The 23,607-nt window shown below is 39.4% G+C and overlaps 5 protein-coding genes and 1 long non-coding RNA gene across 6 annotated transcripts; 2 read left to right on the forward strand and 4 right to left on the reverse strand.

Moving 5' to 3' along the window:
• Window positions 1-1,183: 1,183 nt before the first annotated feature.
• On the forward strand, window positions 1,184-8,203 carry LOC110063531 (uncharacterized). Its single transcript, XM_020770529.2, has 7 exons — window positions 1,184-1,457; window positions 2,137-2,418; window positions 3,019-3,142; window positions 4,053-5,063; window positions 5,623-5,710; window positions 6,333-6,550; window positions 7,081-8,203. The coding sequence occupies exons 1-7, from the start codon at window positions 1,412-1,414 to the stop codon at window positions 7,166-7,168; spliced, it is 1,857 nt and encodes a 618-aa protein (XP_020626188.2). The 5' UTR covers window positions 1,184-1,411; the 3' UTR covers window positions 7,169-8,203.
• An 865-nt stretch (window positions 8,204-9,068) lies between these two features.
• On the reverse strand, window positions 9,069-12,379 carry LOC110063523 (signal recognition particle 14 kDa protein-like). Its single transcript, XM_020770522.2, has 5 exons — window positions 12,286-12,379; window positions 12,122-12,194; window positions 10,782-10,915; window positions 10,107-10,139; window positions 9,069-9,509 (listed from the first exon to the last, which is right to left on the reverse strand). Exons 1-5 carry the CDS (start codon window positions 12,307-12,309, stop codon window positions 9,411-9,413), a joined length of 363 nt encoding a protein of 120 aa, XP_020626181.1. The 5' UTR covers window positions 12,310-12,379; the 3' UTR covers window positions 9,069-9,410.
• Window positions 12,380-12,407: 28 nt separating this feature from the next.
• On the forward strand, window positions 12,408-15,000 carry LOC110063522 (COMM domain-containing protein 7-like). Its single transcript, XM_020770521.2, has 2 exons — window positions 12,408-12,768; window positions 13,709-15,000. Exons 1-2 carry the CDS (start codon window positions 12,471-12,473, stop codon window positions 14,011-14,013), a joined length of 603 nt encoding a protein of 200 aa, XP_020626180.1. The 5' UTR covers window positions 12,408-12,470; the 3' UTR covers window positions 14,014-15,000.
• A 91-nt stretch (window positions 15,001-15,091) lies between these two features.
• LOC149113208 (protein sidekick-1-like) lies at window positions 15,092-16,999 on the reverse strand. The gene is made up of 4 exons (XM_089288501.1): window positions 16,930-16,999; window positions 16,197-16,204; window positions 15,563-15,896; window positions 15,092-15,444 (listed from the first exon to the last, which is right to left on the reverse strand). The coding sequence occupies exons 1-4, from the start codon at window positions 16,997-16,999 to the stop codon at window positions 15,104-15,106; spliced, it is 753 nt and encodes a 250-aa protein (XP_089144627.1). The 3' UTR covers window positions 15,092-15,103.
• LOC149113209 (uncharacterized) lies at window positions 16,936-18,514 on the reverse strand. Its single transcript, XR_016206856.1, has 2 exons — window positions 17,752-18,514; window positions 16,936-17,228 (listed from the first exon to the last, which is right to left on the reverse strand). It is a non-coding gene; the product is annotated as an uncharacterized LOC149113209 (long non-coding RNA).
• A 170-nt stretch (window positions 18,515-18,684) lies between these two features.
• LOC149113210 (contactin-1-like) lies at window positions 18,685-19,850 on the reverse strand. The gene is made up of 3 exons (XM_089288450.1): window positions 19,540-19,850; window positions 19,074-19,346; window positions 18,685-18,979 (listed from the first exon to the last, which is right to left on the reverse strand). The coding sequence occupies exons 1-3, from the start codon at window positions 19,625-19,627 to the stop codon at window positions 18,891-18,893; spliced, it is 450 nt and encodes a 149-aa protein (XP_089144576.1). The 5' UTR covers window positions 19,628-19,850; the 3' UTR covers window positions 18,685-18,890.
• Between the last annotated feature and the right edge of the window lie 3,757 nt (window positions 19,851-23,607).

The raw sequence follows: 23,607 nt of genomic DNA on the forward strand, positions 1-23,607 counted from the left end.
CTTAAGTTCATTAACAAAGTTCCATCTATAGACAAGTGCAGTGGAAGTTATGTTGTGCAGTTGAATTTACATAGCCGAATGATTCGGTATTTATACTATGTAAAAATTTGAAGACTCAAATAAACTACTTGAAGTTTATTGTTGTATAGCTATTTCCGCAAGGGATCCTGTACCGAAAATTATCTCGCCAAGACAAGTGCAATGCATGGATATTGTTCCCCTTTTGTGAAGCTGTATACTACATATACTTTAAGAGCATCTGGGGTGGAAAACATCGAGTTGATACCTAATTTAAAAATAACAATCAAAAGGAAAACAATCCTTGCCATTGCACTTTTCTCAGGACAGGATCATTTGTGGAAATACGGACTTAAAAGTGAAGGTCTATAACAATTAAAACCAGAAGAGTTTTGCTCGACAGTCTTTCGGGTCCCGGATTATTTGCGGAGTTACAATGCTTCACTGTCAACATTACGGCGGGCCATAGAGCTGGGAGCAGAACAGCCCCATTAATGGGTCATAAATAGCAATTGTCTCAGCATAAACTGTTACATCCCGTGTTTTGAAAATTATTAAAAATAGAACTATCAGGAAATTTCAAGCTGTATCGTTATTTTGTATTTTTATCGACCCTGCATGTACACTTCCACTTCACACTGTTTATAACAACAAGTTTCCATAAAAGCTCATGGGACGGTTTCCTCTAAACCTGTGAATGTGCAAAGTCCGGTAGAACTGATACATACAGAGCAAAGTTTGTCATCATTTTTTTTTTAGACAACCAACTGTCATTAATTAGTTTTAAACATGATAAGACAAAAAAGAAACTAAAAAACACTAAACCACGATTAGGTTGACCTAAAAAATTACAAAAACCAAAACGTTGCACATAATGTCACAGGCGAAAATAAATCAAAAGCATACGGAGAGTGTTTAACCAAAAGTGATTTGAATGAATAAATAAATCATCTTGTTGAGAAACAAAACCCGTTACAGATCGTCACTGTTGGAAAGTTGCATCAGAAAATCTCTGTCGTGACAAAATTTGTCATGTTGTCAATCTTGATTGGATCATGAGGTCGATCTTGGTTGACATATGAACTTGAATGGCTTCCCGGTTTCGACGAATCCTATTGGTCGACTGGCATCAGGAGATAACCTAGTAAGCGACATCCCGTGATCTGAGGTGAATAACTTGCCACAATAAATTGGAAATGGGACTATCGTCATGCGAACAGCACGTACAAACTTAGTCTGTTCAGTTTCTGAGGAAGTGTCGTTCCTGCTCAAGCGATAACAAAATGTGCAGACCTGCTTCCATTCAAAATACGCTTGATATATAAAGTGTGAGTACTTATCTAGCTCCACTTGTAGAAGCGAATGTGTTAAGAGACCCAGTCACGAGTCCGACATGCTGTTTATATTACTGGTAGTTCTTCTGGCAGACGATGTCGCAGGTAAGGAGTCTTAAATGATATTTTGTCTTGCTATTTGTTATTTTCGAGAAAACAATGCGAAATTCTACTTTGCTAGGTGTTGAAGACAGTATCAGAGTGAAAAGGTAGCTTCATACTCTAAACAGTTGTGTATTTACCACGTCTGCAACAACTGCCTGTGTTAGCAAATTATTAGCTTCACCTCAGGCCCCCAACCCGAGCATCACGCGAAAGGGTTTCATTTTATTGCGAGGGACTTTGAGATGAAAAATGGTGCGGCCAGCGTTCTCTAAAAGAGAAAATACATAACCATTTCAAATTAATGCGTAAAATCTCTGATTTATGGGACTTTTTAGAGCACAGCAAGTCATTAACCATATTTTTGAACTTTGTTTGACGTACTGATGGCTGTACGTTCAATTTTAGCAACTTCACGACATGTAAATTTCTTTCTCTTCTTAATACTGGCGAGTTAGACCTGGAAATAGTGAAAAGCTTGTGTAGTTTTGTTTCAGTTTCATTTGGCTTCATTCATATTTTGCGAGTAGTCTCCGTAAAATTCGTCATTTGATATGTTGTTTTCGCCTTGGTCGCTATGTCCGGGTATATTATGTTGGGTTCTGTCGCACGAATTTGAGAAGCATAGAAAACTGAGAAGAATGTGCGAAAATAATTGGAAACCTGTCACATTTTATCGTAGGAGCAAGGTCCCCAGAAAGGCCAGTTGTTCCGAACATCACAGCTCTCAGCTCAACCGAGGTACGAATCACGTGGTGTCGGGTGAATTCCAACAAAGTGGAAATAGATCATTATGAGCTATTTATAGACACTGAACTGGAGTATTCTGGGATTGATGTGATGTACGTGGCCAAACGGCTTAAGCCATGGTCCTGGTACGAGATCAAGTTGAGAGCATGTGGCTTCTCACCTGGTTCGTGTTCTCCATTCTCAATACCTGCTTTGGTGAAGACCTTGAGAGGCAGTAAGTGTATATCTTGTTCATCATATCAGGCATAGCCTCTTACATAGATATGCTTTCACTTAATGTCGCTAGAGTTTTTACTCCAAGCTTTTGTGACAGGCCAAAAAAAAATATACATCATTTCTTTACATTTTGCTCTAGAAATTGCCAAGCTAATTCCATTTATACTCTGTTGCTTTATAAAATATCTATATAGGTTTTTCGGTGTCAACCCTCTCTCCAAACCAGAAATTCCAGTTTAGTCTCATAATCCTCTTTAAACATTGTGGATTTTTAGACCCCCTTTCCCTCAGAATTTCCAAATATGACCTTATGTTGGGGTGGTACACACATTTGTTGGAACTGCATAAAATGAATTCCTACAGGACCAGTAATGCTGCTGCAACCCCTTAGAGCATAAAGCCACTTAGAAATTGTCTCATGATGTCCTACAGCCTACAACTATACCTGCAGGATGTTTTAAAATTCATTTAATTGTGATTAATTGCAGAAATTGCAAATTGGTTCTGATGGCGTGGCTCTAAATTTCAATCACCAGCTCTCTTTACATCCTCCCAAATTCTCTCTCTGATAATTTGGAGCTTTCTCTCACTATTTCAGGTGACAACGGTACCGTAATACAGTCTGGTGTGACCCTATTTAAAGTCATCGCTGTTCCTACATACATGTTCATTTTGGGAGTGATAGCTGGAGTGTTGGCCATTTCATTTGTTCTTATATGGAGGTTTGTGATCTTGATACTTAACAACGCACACAAATACATATAAAGAGAATAGACAAGCTTGTGTAGACTTCAGGGCTTGAAAAAAGTGTCATCCGGTCATCTGGGACAAGTAGAATCTCTTTCTGGCAAGTCACTTTTCACTCTCATTTTTTTTTTCCCCACCCTTACTTGCCCTTAGGCAATGGATCAGGGAAGTTGTGTGCCAACTAAATCACTAAAAGAGCAAACTAAGCTTTGCCCAGGGGAAGCAAAATTTTAGAGCTACTTGTCCCAATGGCAAGCTGGAATTCAAGTTTTTTTCAAGTCCTGAAACTTACTCCTCAGGATTTATCTCAACTTTACAGAATAATCTGTCGTTAGTCATCTTTATTTCTGGGTGGAGAGACAATCATGCTGACTGAGAATATTAGTTTGAACTTAGACTTTGTAATCTGGAGTCTAACATACTAATCGATAGACCACTGTACATACCAAGTGTGTAGTTACACCTTGAAGCTGAGTAGGCAGTAATGCAGCAATATTGACAATTGAAAACAGGATCATCCGGGGATTTTACACCTCCTGTGGGCTAGGGTGGGACCTTGACAAGTTTAAAACCTTTAGGCCAAAGGGAACCTGAAGCTTGTCCAAGGGGGGAATGTGTGCTCATAATCTCAGAAAAGGGCAAACCTCTCATTATCAATACCCCATTATGGTGCTGGCAAATAATACTATTGTTGGGCAGGTTTTCAGAATAGAAAGATGTACACCATCAGACTAAGCCTTGAGCTTGACTACTGGTAGGTAATCCAGAGAAGAACACACTAGGCACTATCCTGCCACACCCACTAGAAGTGTTGCAAAATGGCACCAAATAAAACCACACTCAAACAATAATATTGCAAATTGTTGTGCCTTTTTTTTTTCGTAGGTACCTTCAATGTGCAGACCTCTCTAGTGGATCAGCATTTGAACTGCCACAGTACCAAAGAGCACTAAACAAAAGTGACTACACTGCCTTGGGTAAACAAAGGCTACCTGACTCAAGATGTGATACTGTGGGAATCCTCTGTGACACACCGTATCTGACTGAAGACTGTCAAGTTCATGATCCTGAATCACACTATCTTGAGATACCCAACACACAAAAATTAGGCCATTCACAAAACAAGTTTGTCATTTCCAATTTTTTACCGTTATCCTCAACCGGTGATGCCAAAAAGACAAATCTGTCTTTAATAGGTGAAACTCAAGAAGAGAAGCTTACTATTCCTATAAAAGATCCTAGACATCAGTTATGTAATGGGCAGTTGGAACACCAAAGAGGTGTGTCCCATCTATATTCTACAGATGAAAAATACACGCAGATGGAAAATATTAAGGACACTTCAAATGAAAATGGTTATAATGAACACAAACAAGGACCACAGAGTGGAACAGACAGTGACACAGTTCAAACTTATCAAAGAATTGAAAGTTGGTCAAACCTTCCAGATAAGCTTATCATGCCATTGTTTGAAACATGCAAAGACCAAACCTTGGAATGTTTGGATTCATCCCACAAAGATGACACTTCTCGTTCAGCATCATTGATGCATCTGTCATCATCTGATTCAAATGCACAGTTAACTGAACAGAAAGTAACAACAGAACTTAAGAATGACTCTTCATTGAACTCTGAAGAACAAGGAGTAACAACAGAACTTAAGAATGACCCTTCATTGATACCCCACAATGGGATTGTGGTAGGAATAGACAACAGTAATATTTACATTGGTGCACAGGAATGTGCAAGCATGGTTAATCCTGGTGATCGCAAGAGGCATGTGCGACTCAAGTTGCAGAATCTTGTCAGAATTCTGGAAAGAGAAAGAGCAAAAATGAGGGGATTTGCTTGTGGATCCAGTCCTCCTGCAACAGAACATGTCTGGGAAGTTTACAGGTAAGATTAAGGAATGGCGACTGAGCAAAACCTGAGTTAACCACCACCTGTCTTCACCAGTTTAGAACACCTGTGAGCTCTCAGTTTTAAGCCAAAAAAAATCCTCAAGTGTGAACTGAGATCCAGAGATATCTTTAAATAAGAATAGTGACAAATCACAGACACTGATGACTACGTATAGCTTTGTGTAGAACTCACCATCAAGGAGAATTTAGCCTGTGAACACGCTTTGCAGTTGAAGAAGGGGCAATGAGAAAGCAGGGAGAAGGAAGAAAGAGGAGACAACAGAAAGGAGGGGGGATGCCCAACCCCTACCCCATTCCCCTTGACCACTCAACTCTCGGCCAGTTCCTTCTCAGCCCTTCCAGCTGGAGCCTGTTCACAGGCTAGGGGGAATTTTGTGCCTCAAATCTTAGAGATCCTTGGGCATTCAGGGTCTACCAATCAAAGAGAGACTTGTTTACCTGCACTGTGTAGTTACTGTGCTAAAAATCTCCTTGTAGGCAACTGTGTTTAAATAACAAGTTCTCAAAGCATGTCTTTTTGCTTTTATAAACAGACGCTTAGGATACATTGTTGATCTCGAAGACAGAAGAGGAAAAGATGAGCAAAGGGTAGATGAGGGACTCCACTTGTGGATATACAAGGTAAATCTTTTAGTACGTGAAATCCTGATAAATTACTGAGCCATTTACACATTGCCATGTACCTAGCAGTCGCACATCTAAGCACTGTACTCAGTATAGCTAGCAAGACAGCATTTTTCCCAGACTCAAAGCATAGAAGATGAATACCTTAACAGTGGCTCGGAGCTGTTCAACATTCTCCTAAAAAATTATACTCACAGTACAGCTATAGCATAAAGAATGCATACTGTAGATATATCAGGTAAAGATCAAGCCAATCATGTTCTCAGCTGGCTGTAGAGTAAATGTGTGGTGGAGTGAATATTTTGAGCTTGCAAATAAAATGTTACAAGTGGCAGGATTTGAAAAACCAGAGTTTTAGCTTGCCCCGCAGAGAAGCAACTCTCAAATTTTGCTTGCCCTGGGCAAGTTGTAGTTTACTTTTATTACAATTTAGTTGGTGATGACTTGCTCATCCAGTAAGGGAGAATTAAAAGTAACTTGTCCAGGATGATCAGACTGCCCCTTTTTCAAGCCCTGAAGTGGATCTTACTTGTTTCTTCACCAATCATTACATCAAACCCCTGACCATAATATGGTTTAATAATAATCATTATTAATAGATGGCATTGGTACAATCTAGGCTCTGTGTGAACTGCCTCCTGGGGTGCTCGTGTTAGCCACAGGAGATGGAATGAAGGGCAAGTCAGAATGCGACACTAGTTTTCCTAGATGTGCTGTGACAGCACTGGAGAGAGGCTGGAGTGTTGAGGTGTACTCATGGAAACACAGCTTGAGCAGCGAGTGGATCAAACTGACTAAGAAGCATCCTGACACATTGACAATCAACTATTTAGACAAGTAAGGTTACACTGTAGAGTAATTAATTAGTAAATGTGCATTTCTAATTTATCATTTTATAATTAATAATAATTAATAATATTCAAATTACAGATGTTATCCAAGAGATGAACTTTTTTTTGAGGGGGGGTGGGAGGTTGTGAAAATGACATTGGGACTACTATAATAGTAACAGCTTCCCTGAAGGGCAAGCCAGAAAATTGGTTTACTTTGCACCTTGAGTTAGAAGAATAAATTAGTTTGAACTGTTGGTTTTTTAGCATAGAATTTGAATACTGTAGACATAAATACTAGTCATTTTCATTTGAGCTCAGTTTTACAGCATGGCTGATTATAATTATTATTGTTATTATTATGATTATTATGATGATTATGATTATCACTATCACTATCAGTATCGTTATCGTTATCATTATCGTTATTATTATTATTACCTAGGATTTAACCAATGAAATGTTACAATTTTTCATTACCCATAACCAGTTATTTATATTACTTACACTTTCCTTTGTATTTGTTTGTCTTTACAGGTATGTTAATTATATCACATTTGTGGATGGGAAACATGGAAGAAAGTGTTTACCTCTTCCACCAGAAGCAAGTGTCTTGCAAAGATGACCTGCATTAAAACAGAGAGAGAGGCCAATAGCGCACAACAGGCTTATGGTTGCTGTTAGCACGGAACTTTACAATAACAATCCAGCAAGCATTCTTGCATGTTGTTTACTCCTGGGGGGGGGGGGGGGAGGACAAATGAAAAGGTCAGGGATGCTTATCGGAAAATTTGAATGGAACCCCTAAAGGAGACCAACCTTGGCATGGCACACCTAAAAGATACCACTTAAAACAGAACAGGCTCAATTACCAGCCTTTTATCAGGAAGGGAGCCCACAATAGTAGACTGGACTTTTAGTATCACTTCTTGGAGTGCACCCTAAAAGATACTTATGCCCCGAAGCAAAACAATGAACATTGCCGACCTTTTCATACAGAAGTCCCCCTAGGTGTTTACTCAAGGCAACTCTTTCTTTACCTCTGACTGAGGATCAATGTGACATTTGGTTTGATCTGACCAATGTTATTAATAAATTACTTTCAACACAAGTTTAAAGAATAAGTAAATTAAGAGGTGTGGTGTAGTTCAGCAAATTCAAAGCTGTAAATGCTTATTAAATGACTAGATTCCAACAGTGGTGTCAAGAAAAGCCAAAGTTTAGCAGTGTTTACAAGTTATGCTATAGAACTGCTGTACATTTTGCTACATTGTACTTTAAGTTGAGCAGAAGTCTTTACAATACTTGCATCCTTTAGACAACTGTTAATAGCTTTGCAGGGTAGCTATTAACAAGCACTCATCACACATTAACACTAATTTGTGACATCCATTTATCTTGAAGGTTGAAAGAATTCACGTTATATACTTACATTAAGTATTAAGACAAAGTACCTGCAAGATATAGTTACTGCCAAATAGTATAAAATTATTTCATCTCGTCAAGGAAAGGTTTTATTGCATGAAGGACAGGTGTATCTTTCCTTAAAGTATGTTGCATAATAAGATGTTTATTTTTTAAAAGCTTTAAGCATTCTTACATGTAAATGATGAGTATACTAGTACATAATAATTAGAATAAAATATGAGAAGTTCTCCAAGAGTTGCATTTGACTTGTTGAGTGGAAATAGGCTTTTTGGTCGAAATAAGACCACTGTCCTTTCTTAAAGCTTGCTCAATGGAGGGCAGGCACATTTGGGAATGGGGTGCTTAAATTTCCTTTTGAACATGCACATCCATTGCTTAACAAAAACACAGAAACTTAATCAACTCAAGAGTTGTTGTAATGAAAGGAGCTCTGTCAGCATACCCAGAAAGTAGTAGTGGATTCCATTCTTTGCTCAGCCAATGGGCAAGAAGAAATTTTAAATAAATAAGTGAGAATGTAAGAAATCTTTTGGGGGCTAGTGAGAACAACTTTGGGGCTAGTACATCAAAACTACAGCTTGCTGAAAGGGCAAGCTTGAAAATTGGTTTTCTGTGCACCTAGTCTGATAATCGTGATGCTCAATATTTACAATGTGTGTTCAGATGAAAAAGCAGACTTCATAATAGGCCATTTCTGAAATACCTTTGGCCTCTTTCTCAAAACGAGTCTCGGTGTCCATACTTTCATATGAAAAGGAGACTTCATTCACATGCAAATTCAACTCATTTTTGTACAAATGGTTATGCACCAGGCCTTGCTTTAATAGAGAGGCTTAAGGCAACTTGGAAATGGGCTATTCATTTGTGTAATCAGTCTATTCCATATCAATGTATTGAATCTCACTTTTGCTGTGGGGAGCTAAGGCTCACTAGAGTAGGGGTGCCTTTAAAACAGCTGCACTCAATGGGGAGCACTTATTAGAAGGGGGCACTTCTTGGAGGGAGGGTGCTAATCAAATCAATACAGCATGCCGCTCATTTTTGCAGAAAAGTTCCTTCTCTGATCACATCCTTAAAACGAGACAAGCTACTGCAAGTTCAAGACATAAAGAGATTCATTTCAAGGCAAATATTTATGAATATACATTGTACATCTACATTGTCCATTAATAAATTAAGAGTAAATAAAACAAAAAATTAACAGCAACTTGTACACTGTAAATTGTCACAACTCTGACACAGAAAAGTGTCTTGTGAGACTGTTGGCCAGGAGAAAAAGCTGCATCTCTTAGACATTTTCATAGTAACAATAAAATTACTAACAGTAGAGCAGTGAGTCACTCTGGAATTCTCAATGAGTAAGAATTATACCAGTGGTGTGGTGTTATAATAAAAATAATAATTATTGTAATTATTATCACTATTTGAATATAAGTTATTTACTGTGTTGCCTTAGATTTTTTAGCTTTACTCTTTTCAGTCCTCTTGTCTCTTTTCTTTAGATTGTCCATATTAGCTTTCAATACATTTGCATATGCCTGGAAAAGAACAAGGAATGGATACAAATAGTTAATTTTCATTTGAGTTTATTTTTTTTTTTTGTAATATTAATATCATACTTTCCTTGCCATTTTATATAGTGGAGGTGGGGTGCCCTCATCATAAGTGTGCTTTCCTGTCGATTGAGCAGTCTGGGTTGAAACCCTACCAGGGGACATTGTGTTGTGTTCTTAGGCAAGACGCTTTACTCTAACAGTGTCTCTCTTCACCAGATGTATAAATGGGTACAGGTGAATTTTATGCTGGGGGTAACCCTGCGATGGACCAGCATCCCATCCAGGGGGGGGGGGGGGGGGAGTAGAAATACTCCTGGTCACTTCATGCTGCAGAAATCTGGGATAAGCGCTGGCCCAATGGGCCACTTGGATTAAAAGCACACTTAACATGTCATTTGCACCTAGTTAACATCATACTGGTAAGTTTGACATAAAAATGAAAACCCTGGGTTAGACACTTTTTGTTAACCTCCCAAAAGTATCTTCCACCCCAAAAAAGGGCCCACAAAATTTCTAAACTCAGAAAAATTCTTGAGATCATAAATTTCTGAGTCCAATTAATTTAAAATTATGACTTACCAGTTGAAACCTATTTACATCTTTTGCATTTACCTAAAAAATACACAATTATGCATTAGGTGTACATGTATGTGAGACCCATGTCTGGGTCAAAAAGTACAATATTGGAATATGCAATAGTATTATTACATATAATACTCCACTTTATTATATCTCTCAGTTAGTATGCACGCTGTGATTGGTCAATTTAGCGGGCCATACTCTCCTGTACGGCCCTCTAAAATTTAAAGTTGGTTTTGTTGCCAAACTGTTTTGTGATTTATCGATAAGTGTTCTTAACTTTTATAGCAAGTGAAAGTTTAAAACTTTCTTATACTCTAAATTATGTAATAAAGCGTGCTAACAACTTAAAAACAGTTTCAAGGTGTGTCAGAAATTTGAAGCCTTTCTGAGTCCGCACGAATAGAAATTGTTTCCGAACCCGTCAGGCACACTGTAGAGATGTAATAAATATCTTACTAACCTCGTCTTCTCGGTCCGTATTGTAAGTTACGGATCCTCGTTTTTTCCCCTTCAATTTATGACCCACGCACTTCATGCTGGGGCCATAAATTGAAGGGGAAAAAACTCGATCCGTAACTTAAAGTACCGACCTCAAATTCGGTTAGTAAGAGGTAATAATATAAAACAAAACCAAAACTACAAATAATGTTCATTGAAGCTGATTTATCTTACTATTGTACTAAGCTTCTTTTTTCCATTTGTTGCTCTAAATAGACATCTACTCTCTCCTTCTTGTTCAACCCCTGTTAACTTTTGCAGCTTCTTTGTACCTCGTGGTTTTGGCTTTGGCTTGGTCTGTCCATGGTCTTTTAAAAACAAAGAAAAAATCATTTTTTTGCATGTTGATCCAGTCATTATTTTCTAAGGAAATTGTTGTGTGGCACACCCCCACCCCTCAACCTTTATTCACTAGTTTATTCACCCCTTTATTCACTAGTTCTTCCACCAGGCACTGATTGTTGCTAAACAAGGTATTTCTCCTGGCATAGTTAATAGAACGTTCCGAAATCAAACTCATTCCATGGACCAAAGGTTGTGCGAGTTCAATTTCTGAACCAATCAAACTCAATGAAAGAAATCAAACCTAATGGAACTCAATCCATAAGATTGCGTTTGATCGAGTTCGGCAACAGAACTCAGTCCCAACACAATCCAGTAGATTGCAATCGATCGTGTTGGGTCAAATATGTTCGCCTGATCAAAGATCAAAGATCAAAGATCAAAGATCATGTGATGTGGTCTCAAACTGAAAAACACATGTTCTACCGAAGTAACTCAAGCCACATAAAACATTGTTTTGATTTTCAACACCAGTTTTACAAAAATCAACAGTTCGGAAATCATCCATTTGGTTGAGTTCAATTGTCCAATTATTTTTGTGTAAGTTTGATGTAGTTCAATTGCCAAAATCAATCAAACTCGATCTATGAATTGAGTTCAATTAACATTGGTTGAAATTCAGTTCAGTTGCACTTGATTGACTTTGCAAGGGATTCTAAACCTTTGAAGCTTGCCCCTAGCATGAAGTTCTAAATTTTAATTCTGTCTATGAGACTCTATTGTGTAACCATTCAAACAAAAGCTGCTGAGCATTTCTTTAGTGTCGTGCTGTTTATGATGCTATGCAAGGTGCTTCTAACTTTTAAGTCTGTGGATGAAACCCTAGTGTGTGGCCATTCAAATGAAAACTATGGAGCAGTACTTTCGCATGGTACCCTTGCAGTCTGGGACGTAAAAAGTTGTTGGTTCTAAGAAGTTAAACAGATCATAAACCAATTTCTCACTACTGCATCAAAGCCTACAATGCACTAAAAGCGACCGTAAGTCACAGGCTTCGAACGGTGTGTACCTTAACAGAACAATACTACTTGGTACGCACATTATCATTCTTTCGAGGCACGGAAGTACAGCTAAGAATATCTGATCCTTCTATGTTTCTGAAGCCTCTTCATATGATAAAAAAGCAAAACAGGAACCGTTACAAGTGCTAGATAAGAATCGTAAAAACTTACATCTTTTCATTGTGATATTTACTGATCCCGAAGTTCTTGTCTTCTGAAGAAGATGTGTAAGCTGGGTGAGGAACTAAAACAAAACAACAACGCAAATAAGACAAACGGGCTTCATCTACAGCAAAAATTGCCATTAACAGCTGTATAAAGGACAAAATCCTTACCCCATCGTTGTCTAAAAGAACCATATTATTACGATTCTCTCACATGTGTGAATCAGAGCTAAGTGACCAGGTCTTGTGTTAGGTAGCCAAGCCAAGTTGCTTCTTCCTCGTTGTGCCGCAGTCTTATCGCGGGCGATTGTGCAGTAGGAATAGAGAAGAGAAGAGAGAAGCAGAATCAGTTTAAAATGAGCTCTTTCTTCTTCACAAAGGTCCCACCAGAGGAACAAATGTACACAGACATCAAGTCACTCAATAAGTTCGACGAGAAGGCGTTTTGTCAGCTTGTGGACATTGTGTTTTCGTTCCTTGTTTCTCCAAAGGAAGGGACAAGGTTCATGTCTCAAGTTTCTGAATTTGCTGGCGAACACGGAGTGAGCACAAACGCGTTAAAAAATGTTGTTAAAAGCTTACTTGGCTTCTTCAAGAGTGCGTTGAAAAGCAACTTGACACCGGCGCAAGTGAAGGAAGATTTGGAACATCTCGGTAAGACTGATCGTGATAAACATTGGAAAATAGAGTTGTGAGAGTGGGCTGGGGGGGGGGGGGGAGTGGGCTCGGGGGAGTGGGCTGGGGGGGGAATGTGCAATGCAACCATTTTACAATAACTGCAGAAATTCTCACGCGCTCATTGGCTAATTTTCATTGTCAGTAAACGGACAGAACCATGAATTTATAACTTATGTGATGCGTCAACAAGCGAGAGGGCAATTTGACAATTTGCTGTCATAGAAAACAAATTGACATCAGTTTTTAATGCATCTGTCCTGTACTGACAATGAATTTTGTCATAACATTCTCAAAGTAGTCTACAGATCCACTCAGCTATGGCCTCGTGGATCCACATCTACTTTGACAGACGCATGAAAAACTGATATCAATTTGTTAAATAGAAGGCAACCAACTTTCATTTATCACATAAAATGCAAATGCAACCTTCATTCCTCCAGAATACCCCCCCCCCCCCCACCCTCCCTCCTGGGAATGATTCATTGAGCACTTGGGGCTCTGTTTTACCTCACTCAAGAAATGTAACAATATTCAATATTTTGTCAAGATGAGAAAGCAGACTTCATACATGTACATGTAGTTCATTTATCTTGACTGCTACTTTTGTTACAGGGGTGCTTATTAGAAAAGGGGCGCTTGTTAAAAAGTGCATTCAGTGGAGAGCACTTATAATAAAGGGGTGCTTATTGGAAGGACTGTGCTTAAATAAAATCATTACGGTTCTATGGTTACTAGCCTGAGTAGAAGTACTACCTCTATGGCAGATCCACTCTACCCCCCCCCCCCCCCCCCTTCCCACTCCCCTTTTCAAACAGCCACCACTATCCCTCATTTTTAAGTTCTCCCAAAAGCCATTATGAAATTGTTGTAATCGCTGAGGGCTTAATGCTGGAGTTACAGTATTTTTCTTCCACAGGTCTCTCAGCTGAAAATTCTCCTCATGTCTCAGAGAGATGGAAAGCAAACCTCGTGGCTCTGTCACGCTCAGTTGTAGGTCAAACATTTATGGTTAACCAACTTGTTGACATGGAATGGAAATTTGGAGTGACAGCAGGAAGCAGCGACTTGAAAGTTGTGGGGCAGACTTTTTTGCAGTTAAAGATGGTTGTGGATCGTGGAGGCACACAGGAAGATGTGTTCATGGAATTGACTCTGCCACAGTTCTACTCATTCTTGCATGAGATGGAGAGGGCTAAATCAACACTTGAATATTTTAGTTGAGACAATAATATTATTGACTCTGGTAAAAAAATTTAAAAAAGCAAAAATTGTAATGAGTTATTTCTTATATAGCTGGAATTAAGTGGAATCTCACGCACTCTTATTGGCTGATTGATGGTTGCGTGGCAATGGCTAAATCTAAATATTGCCCGGCAGGTAACAATTAAAGCAATTGTTGTGAGCTCTCCCACTAACCAGAGGTTACTTTGACTTCTTCTTGCCCTCTTGCCTCACACTAAACTCCAGCTATGTAGCAAAACACTTAATTACTGTTCCCTTAGGAAACAGTTTTGTTTTCCCTCAAATCTAGATGTTTGAGGTTCTCAGAGAAACAAAACTGACTGTTTCCCTTAGGACCAGTAATGAAGTGTTTAGTAATTAGCATAGTGATATGAAGAACCAAGTGAATTAATGACACTCAATATTGTAGTTTTCAACATATAATAATCTTTTCAACCAAGTAAACCCCTTCAGCTTTCTAAAAGGTATATAGCTGTATGCAGAATTATTGTGAAAAAGAAATTATAGTGATTTCTTATTACTCCAGTGTCATCAATGTTCATTCTAAGTCAAGTGTGTTATTAGAGAGTTTAAGCATGACATTTACGGCAGACGGCAAACGGCAAAGATAACCTCTGATTTTTTATTCTTTTCTTCTAATCCTTAAATAAATCACACAAAAATAGAAAAAAAGTCTCCTACTATTCACTGCGAATACAAATATTTTCACTCTACTGTACAAACAACTGAAGACAGACGGCAGAAGTTTCATTTTTGCCGTTTGCCGTTTGCCGTAAACGTCATGCTTAACCTCGCTATTAATAGAATATCAATGTTACATATCCATATATTTTATTATTTGCATTATTTTTACGTTGTGATTAATTTATCTTTTTTACTACCCATTCCCTGAAACGTACTTATAATGAGTGCTTTGATATGCATCTGCAATTTGATAATTATAATGGTGAGTTTTGTAAGAGAAAACTATGAAACTTTTTGTGTCTCCGAGCTTTTAATTTTGCGGGTCGCTGGCGTTCGGCAACTCGTTCACCGCTCGTCGAGTATCGCTAGGTGGGAAAAAGTTGTGTTATTGTAAACAAAATATGTTTAAAAATGTTTTACCTGCATATGTGGCGTTACTGAACGTTCCCTCTCCTTGCCTTGTGAGCCCAGCCACTTTGATCTCATAAGATGTAAAGCTCTGTGGACCGTCCAACATCAAAGAGTTCGTATCAGCCCCAACCCTTCGGTTCTTTACCACTTCGTCAATGGTTTTCTTCCCGCCAACCTTCACGGCTTTGTACGACACCACATAGCCTGTTAAGACGCCATTAACGTCATCATCCGGGATCTTCATCCACTGGGTGAATAACTGGTTTGTACTGGTTTGGCTAAGGCTTGTTACATTTGGCGGGGGAGTGCTAGGAACTGAATGACAACAGCGACTATCACCAAGCACTTCTCAAACTCATTCATTCATCAACTTTAAAGGGTCGACGGCAGGAGACATGGAGGAGAACAATAGAAAGGGAGAGGATATACGTACCACTATCAAGTGTTTTAACGGTTACAGGAAGTGACAAAAGTCCATCCCCATGGTCACTGAATGCTTTGACTTCCGCTTGATAAAGAGTGTTGGGCCTCAGTTCATACAGGAAGCAGGTTCTCTTGTTATTTCCATGCACAGTAATGACTCTTGTTGTGCCTCCAACGGGATGGTAAAGAACTTTAAAGCCTCGATAAAACACGTTATCGCGAGGACTGTTTGTAAACGTCCAACTCAGTAGAATTGTGTCCGATAACACTAACGCAGCGTGGAGATTACTTGGAGTTACTTCCTTTGAAGCTGCAATGATAATAATAATACTGATACCAAATTGCTATCAGAGCGGTAGCCAGAGAAAATTATAACTGAGGCAATGTCTGGTTAAATTCTCTTCTTAGGTATTTAGAGTGTTTATGATGATTATAAGCAACAAAAACGAAAACAGAGATTGAGGCAGGTACCTCGGTTTGCCTGTTAGAAGCTACGGTCCTGCAGTGTTAAATTGTTTACAAGCCCAAAGTGCATTCACCTAGCTTGCTAATACAAATCACTTCTCATCACTAACGGACTTTTTTTTATAGTGTTTTTATCACTTGTTTGATTACAAATTTTTTGACAAAGTTTTCACTCAAACTCCTTCATCTATATGCAATAACACACATGAGTAAAGTTGAGCAAGACACTACGCCTGTAAGCTGTGCACTCAGGGGAAGAAGATCACATCCCCATGGTGATCACATCTCCCAGGTGTATCATGTAGCTTCATGTATTGACGCTCTTTAATATCCAACCTCGTTTTCAAATTCTTGGGAACGAGGTCAATGGTCCTTATCGTGCATGAATTGTGCTGTTGTCAGCCGTATGAAAAATTAATTTGAACGCAAATTTTGATTTAAAGTGGTGACAGTTGATGTACAGCAAGATTACCATTTTCTTTGGTCATTTAAATGAAAAAGCAAAAATCGAAATTTAGTCAAAACGACTGAAACAGCGGGACACTGTAACTTCGTGTCCAGTGTCTATCATGGGGTTGAATGGAGAGACCCTGGGAAAAAAGTTACATAGAGCCCATTCGGTTCTCGGTAATTCTTAAAGGAGCTACGTCACGGTTTGCAAATCTTGAAAAGTGTGGCTAAACTTTTCAATTCGTCGTTTGTAATCCGTGTCAATCTTCTCCATCCTTAACCATCCTTGTTTCTTTATGGTTTATTATTATCTCTTTAGTGTTTTTCTATCTTAGTAAACTCCTATTTTAAGGTTGCATTCAATTTAACGATAATTCTGTACATGGCCAAAATAACTCGAATTACCGTGACTGAGCTCAACACTCTTTGTACACTGACGAGTACAAAGATAATTTGACTCACTTATCTCTTTAGTTGTCAGCGACACAGAATTGGAAGGGAGACTGTCTTTGCCATTATTGGTTAAAACCATTACTTCAACTCTGTACGTAGTGTATGGAGTTAGGTTTTCTAGTATCGCTGTTTGATTTTTGCATCCGGGATCTCTTGTTGCAATCGGTTGGCGTCATCAGATGAATACGTCAGTCGATAACCAGTAACGAAACCAACTGTCACGCACAGTTCGTCATAAACTCAGTCAAGAGATGCATTGGTGGTTGTGACGTCACGGACAGTTAGTTGCTGCGGAGGCTCACAGGGAGCTGACGATGAAAAGAAAAAGAATAAAGTCGAACCTCCACTAACGGCCACTGCGGACAGTCCATACATTAACTCTTATATTAATCTGTCTACAACGGCCACCTTTCCACAATGGCAACGGCCACTAAAACTCGTCTCAGCTGCCATAATAACCTCTCGACATCGGCCAGTAAATCAACGACTGACGAACGGGTTACGGGTGTATACAAGACTGCCTCCCCCCCCCCTCCCCCCCAAAAAAATCTGGTGTCATAGTACACCCCTACCTCCCCAGCGGCCACTTTCCCCTGTCCCCAAGGTGGTCGTTGTGGAGAGGTTTGTATTGATACTTGTCAGTTAAGAGAAAACAAAAGATGTTACTGAGAAAATGTTTGTGTTCTGAATTGTCATTTCCTGCATACTTTTTGTGTACATAGAACTGTTTAATTGAATAGTAAATTTTATTGTAGTGATTCTTCAATCTGCTACCCAGATCTCGCTCTGTCTGGTGCTTGGCCGTGGGAGATCTGGGTACGATATTTATACCTCCGTTATCCATCATAGCACACTTCTTTTTTGACTCGGGTCCACTTCCTTTCCTTCCAAACGCGGCTACAGTTACGCAGTAAGTATGATACAACGTGAGATTAGACAGCGTTATGTTATCATCACAGCTGGTGAACACGCTTTCTTCGCCATCTTCGTCGACCAATCGTACGTGATAACCCATCACTACACCATCCACTTGATTAGCAGGGACACGTGACCAGGATACAACGAAGTCTGATTGGTTTATTGCTCGAACGCTTACGTTTGTCGGCGGAGAGCTGGGAACTGAGGATAAAAGATAATCAATGATTTGAATGCAGGCGCAGTAACAGCCTCGTTTCCACGGTCTCTCAGCTTCTTGCCATTCCGATAGGGCGGGAAGCTGAGAGAACCTGGGAACAAGGTTGTTGCAGTGAAGATGCTGAATTTCGAGCGTTAGTCCTTTGTCAGAGTGAAACCGTCAGTGAGTTGTAAGTTAGCTGTTTGTTCCTAAAACTGATTGAATCCAGGAGATTTTTACCCAGATCACCTAAAACAGACATTTTTGTTGGGCAAGCGAAAAAGTAAAAAATCGGTTCCAAGTGACGATCGCATAATTGAAAGATGTAATATTTGACAAAGTGCGACAAAACTTGACGTTACATACGTGCAACGTTTCCTAGTGTCTATATGTATCTGTGCGTCACCGCGGCAGAAGACTTACAGGGAAAATTGAGAAAGTATATTAAGTTCGTAAATTTTGTTCACATAAACTACGAAATTCCCGCCTGCAGCCAAAACTCGCCCATGCTTATTACATTTTTCCGCTCTGAAGGTTGACCACTGTAAATAGTTATATTGTGAAATATACGTTTAATCTCTAATCGGTTTATAAAAGTAGCTGTTTTCGTTGCATGTGCAATAGGTAACAAATGAAAACCAGCTAACCATCTTCGTCGGTTCTACACGCGACTGTATCGTTGATACCAAGTCCTTTCTTTGTATACCCCGCTACTGTAATGAGATATCTACTAAACTTCGTCAGTCTTTGAAATTCAACAAAATTGTTACTTGTTGTAAGAGTTTGTTCTGCTCGTACACTTCCAAACAGGAAGCAGTCAACTTGGTAGCCCAACAAGACTCCGTTGGTGAGGTTGTCAGGTATTGGACTCCACTGTACTGAAATAGATGTTGAAATAGATGAAATAGATATGCGCTGTAATCATTCTTGGAGCTGCGCTGGGAACTGCAGAGAAAAGCACAAATTTTAGTCAAGTGCAGAAATTAAGAACACATTAAGACCTCTTTCTTACAGAATGCGAGTTGGTCACAAAGCGTACCTCCTTCATCCGTGGAAATATTTGCTCGGCCTGTGATTCCTTGGTGTGTCCCAAGAGCTGTCACTTGCACAGCGTAAACTGTAAAAGGCTTTAAACTGTCAATCAACAGATTATTTGTTGCCCCGGGGACGTTCTTCTCAACTGCAGTCCCATCGCCCTCCTTCTCGGCCCAGTACCTCACGCTATACCCCTGAACTTCTGGTGATATTAGGTTCCAGTAAACGTTTATGGCTCGAGCACTGAAGCTGTTACCAGTGACGTTCAGACCTTGGTCTGTATCAAAAAGAGATAAACAACAATGAAACAAACTGACTCTGATTTTGTATCTAAATAACGTTCATTATATATAATAAATACATACTGATTTGTGCCCTGAGCATCCCATAATAGAATTCAAAATGGCCGCCGTATCGCCGAAAAGGTCCCTTGGCAGTGAAGTTTTCGTGTCTTATTCTGTAATAATTACCTTGCGTTCTTACGAGAACTTCATCGCTACATTCTGTGATGACTCTATGTTCCACAGTAGTCACACATATCCTGTATTCAGATGACATCTTCAGCCCTGTGATCGCGTGTGGACTGGAGCTTACTGTGACGTTTTTCTCTCCATTTGCAACCTCGACCCACTGAGCAAGATAACGCAGGCTCGCATTTATGTCTTGAGCAAATACTAGGGCCCAGTTTACTACAACAGTCGTAGCACTAGTGGAATGAGCGGTTACATTTTGTGGATATGACAGAGCTGAGAAAAAAGACAACTATATAGTCAGTCTTCAGCCTAACTACCTAAATAGGAGATTTCTTCTAAACTTACGTTCGTTCCTTTATGGGAATGTTTTGATATATTTGCAATATATTGGCGACGTTTTGGGCGGTTTGACTACTCGTCTTTAGGCCCTTGGTGTTTTTTTTCCCAAATATTTCGCTAAACTAGTCAACATTTCTTATACTAGAAACCATGAAGACCCAAATGCATGAAGGTGATTTAAAATTAGAATTGATGTAGTGTTGTCATACACCATTAATCTAAGAACTACTTTTGCCTTGTACTCGTTTATAGAACGTTTTTTTTTACGGAAGCCTTAATGTTTGTTCCAAAGTAATAAGATATTTTTACATGAGAAAATAAAAAAACTCCTTGGCTCGAGAACACCAACATGGCCGCCGTGACTTCATGTGAAAACATTCTGTTCTCTAGGGTGGCAAGGAGAAAGTCACTGTGAGACACTGTGAATCTAAAAAAAAATACTCTCAATGTAAAAGATATATGAAGCTCAACTCACAAACCGCTGATGTATTCTTTACTTACCACCCCTTTCCGTCATCACTACAACACTTTCACTGTAATTTCCATCTTTAATGGTAAACGCTAACACCTGCGCTTCGTATTCCATTTGAGCCTGCAAACCAGTAAGCTCAAACCGCTGTGTCGTGCTGTTAACGGTTTTCACTATCCAATCAGCAACGTTTAACTGCGCATGTTCCTTGAAACGAACTCTGTAGCCGCGCAGTGTGCCATGAAGGAATTTTGGGTCAACTGGGACCCAGTTCACTTGAATAACTCCTGTTCCATTCGCGACGGCGGTAACGTTTTCTGGAGGGCGGCTTGGAGCTGAAAAACCGCAAAGTAAATATTAACGTGTAAAAAGTCGTGTCTGTGGTATTACTGTATTTTATATTACTTTAGTTTTTAAATGCATAAGTGTGTTTTGTGAGGGATGGACTATTACTTGTTGGGGCAGGGGGCGGGGGGTGGGCAATGCCCAAAATAAAAATTCCAGCAGAGCAAACACTGCTGAAAACAAGTCGTGTAAGGGGAGCCATGGGGAAAAGAATCAAGCAAGTGCTTTATACTGTCCAGGGCCTGTGTTTGACTCTAAATAAAAAAAACTCTTGCACAAGTTCAGTTGCCCACCATAAAATAATCATGCACAACCTAAAGCCGAGAAAAAAACATTCCCCAGAGAATTGCTCACCCCACCCCCACCCCCCACTCCTCAAAAAGATAATGGTTCGTCCCTAGAAGGATTACCTACGTTTATTACCGCGTGATTAGAAATGCTCCACACATTGCTTCTTATTGGCTGAGAAAGGAACTGACTCATTGAATTTAGAATTCTGTAAAAAGACAATCTTTTGTGCTCTTTGTAGAAAAACTCGATGATCACAGTTTTTTTAATTAAAAAATGCCAGTGGCAGTAACTTATAGTTGCTAAACCTGGCAGAAGATGAGAAACTTGGGGAAGTCATGTAACTCGATTTACGATAGGTTTCTCTAGATTAACTATTTTATCATAGTTGTCTTAATTTTCTTTAACCAAGATAAAGCACATGAGCGAGCGCCAAACCAGGGGAAAATTGTAATGACGGTCGAAAGTAGAGCCAATCCACATTTTTTCTAGTTTTAATAGCCAGTTTGTTGGAGAGAACAGATGATGATTTAATTCTTTGAAATGTGCATGCGCATGTAAATAGCGTCTCCCGACGATAAGAGTATTATAGTTACCGTCTTCGCCTGTTGTAACCACAACTACCCTCATTACGCCTCTTCCCTTTCTTGTACGCCCTGCCACGACGATACCGTATCTGGTGAATTTCTTCAGTCCTGGTATCTCCAGATAGGTAGCATTAGGGCTGGCCGGGAGCATTCGCGACGGAGTATTCGGTGGATCCCCCACAAGGTACAATCGAACGGAGTAGCTTAAAAGAACTCCGTTAATGGAGTCTTCAGGGATTGGGTCCCACTGTACTAATATGGAGGTAGAGCTTGTGTTATACACTGCTGTTGTTTGCGATCCTGTAGAAGGAACTGGCGAGGAAAGGGTCGGGTTAATACAAGGACTGTTATACTGAATTTCAAAATATTCTGTGAGCTGCATAAAAATAGAGAATTATTGGACGTTGAGTGTAAAGAAAACCTGGGGGTGAAATTTAGTTAGTCTGAATATTAAACTGAACTGGGACTTCATTGGCTTCCTAATCTTTAATTTACTTTCATCGATCACTATTTCCCTGATGTATATTTTAAAAATTCCTGGGCTTCTTCAGTGACTTTTTAAATGTTTCATATAAACTCTGAATTTCAAGCAGTAAGGCTGTGTTATTATCATACCTCCCTCTTCCGTGGATATCTTTGCTTGACCTCTGATCACTTCACCGGTGACAATAGCTGTCACTTGCACCACATAAACTGTAAAATATTTTAATCTTTCAATCAACAGACTGTGCGTTGTCTTGGGGACGTCGATCTCAGCTGCGGAGTCCTGGCCTTCTTTCTCGGTCCAGTACTTCACGCTGTAACCTTTAAGTTCTAGTGAAACTGGGTTCCAGTAAACCTTTATTGTCACAGGATGTACGTTGTTTACAGTGACGTTAAGACTTTGCTCTTAATTAAAAAGAAAAAGAGAACAAATAATTAAGCTGTAAGTTCCCATAACGTCGCTCAGACGCGGTTCACTGAAGAGTTGAGCTAACATGTGTGAACCCAACGTTGCTACTCGCTATTCGGTACATGTTAATCCCAGGGGGGGGGGGGGAGTATTACCTTATGTGGGCTGTATAGTTATGTGCAGCGACTGCAGCCCTAAAGGGTATTGTGGTTTTTTAGCCGTTTTGGGGACCTCATATGAGTGATATTCCTTCAGTCCGTCATTTCCAATGTGAAGACCAGTCATCTTCGACTACAATTACGTCATTAGTCTCTCCAAAGTCTTTGCGAAGTAATTCGCAAAGCACGTAGTGGCGTTATATAAATCAGAAGCCATATTCTTAAATTGAACAAATCCAGCTCTTACAAATGATTAATGAAATATCTTAGTTTTCCAAATAAATGAGGAAATAGACGGGTTAGAGGCTAAGAGTAAAGCAAAAAAAAAAAATACGTCTAGGAGAAGCGATTTCTGGCAACTTGCTGTGAGGGATAGCTGGTTCACACTAGAGACATGACCACATGGCATAACGACATAACCGCTCATGTCGAAAAACATGAGGAAAAGATCAGTTTTTTTCTTATGTCGTTATAATAATAATAATAATAATAATAATAATAATAACAGCCAACAGACCCGATATAGTGATTAAAGACCACAAAACGAAAACCTGTAAATTTATTGACATGGCAGTACCATCAGACAGAAACACATCCGTGAAAGTCAGTGAAAAACTATCCAAATATAAGGACTTGGAAATCGAAACAAGCCGAATGTGGGGCATGAGAACGGAAACGATACCAGTTATCATTGGAGCACTTGGAGCTATCAAAAAGGGACTAGAAACTTATCTTGGAAGAATTCCCGGCCAATTAAGCATTAGTGAACTACAAAAGATAACCTTGCTAGGTACAGCACACATTTTGAGGAGGGTGCTATCAAGCTAAAAACTGGCTATCCCCTAGTGCCCCAGGACCATGGTTTGGTCTCGGCCCTAAGGACTCTAAGCAAACATTACGAGAGGACGATAATAATAATAATAATAATAATAATAATAATAATAATTATAATAATAGTTATGTTCCTGCTGTCATGTTACCATTATG

This window comes from Orbicella faveolata, unplaced genomic scaffold (assembly GCF_042242905.1).
Source record: "Orbicella faveolata isolate gen_17 unplaced genomic scaffold, um_ofav_v1 contig_15, whole genome shotgun sequence".
NCBI classification, from domain to species: domain Eukaryota; kingdom Metazoa; phylum Cnidaria; class Anthozoa; order Scleractinia; family Merulinidae; genus Orbicella; species Orbicella faveolata.

Coding starts and splice junctions, on each gene's coding strand:
- LOC110063531 (XM_020770529.2), top strand. CDS start 1,412: ATGCTGTTTATATTACTGGTAGTTCTTCTGGCAGACGATGTCGCAG. Junction 2,419..3,018: donor GGTGAAGACCTTGAGAGGCA/GTAAGTGTATAT, acceptor TCACTATTTCAG/GTGACAACGGTACCGTAATA. Junction 3,143..4,052: donor TCATTTGTTCTTATATGGAG/GTTTGTGATCTT, acceptor TTTTTTTCGTAG/GTACCTTCAATGTGCAGACC.
- LOC110063523 (XM_020770522.2), bottom strand. CDS start 12,309: ATGGTTCTTTTAGACAACGATGGG. Junction 12,195..12,285: donor TTCTTTTAGACAACGATGGG/GTAAGGATTTTG, acceptor GTTTTGTTTTAG/TTCCTCACCCAGCTTACACA. Junction 10,916..12,121: donor AAATATCACAATGAAAAGAT/GTAAGTTTTTAC, acceptor TGTTTTTAAAAG/ACCATGGACAGACCAAGCCA.
- LOC110063522 (XM_020770521.2), top strand. CDS start 12,471: ATGAGCTCTTTCTTCTTCACAAAGGTCCCACCAGAGGAACAAATGTAC. Junction 12,769..13,708: donor GGAAGATTTGGAACATCTCG/GTAAGACTGATC, acceptor TTTCTTCCACAG/GTCTCTCAGCTGAAAATTCT.
- LOC149113208 (XM_089288501.1), bottom strand. CDS start 16,999: ATGGTTTTAACCAATAATGGCAAAGACAGTCTCCCTTCCAATTCTGTG. Junction 15,445..15,562: donor CGTTAAAACACTTGATAGTG/GTACGTATATCC, acceptor GTTGTCATTCAG/TTCCTAGCACTCCCCCGCCA.
- LOC149113210 (XM_089288450.1), bottom strand. CDS start 19,627: ATGTCATCTGAATACAGGATATGTGTGACTACTGTGGAACATAGAGTC. Junction 19,347..19,539: donor AGTTCTCGTAAGAACGCAAG/GTAATTATTACA, acceptor TTTTTGATACAG/ACCAAGGTCTGAACGTCACT. Junction 18,980..19,073: donor TATTTCCACGGATGAAGGAG/GTACGCTTTGTG, acceptor TTTTCTCTGCAG/TTCCCAGCGCAGCTCCAAGA.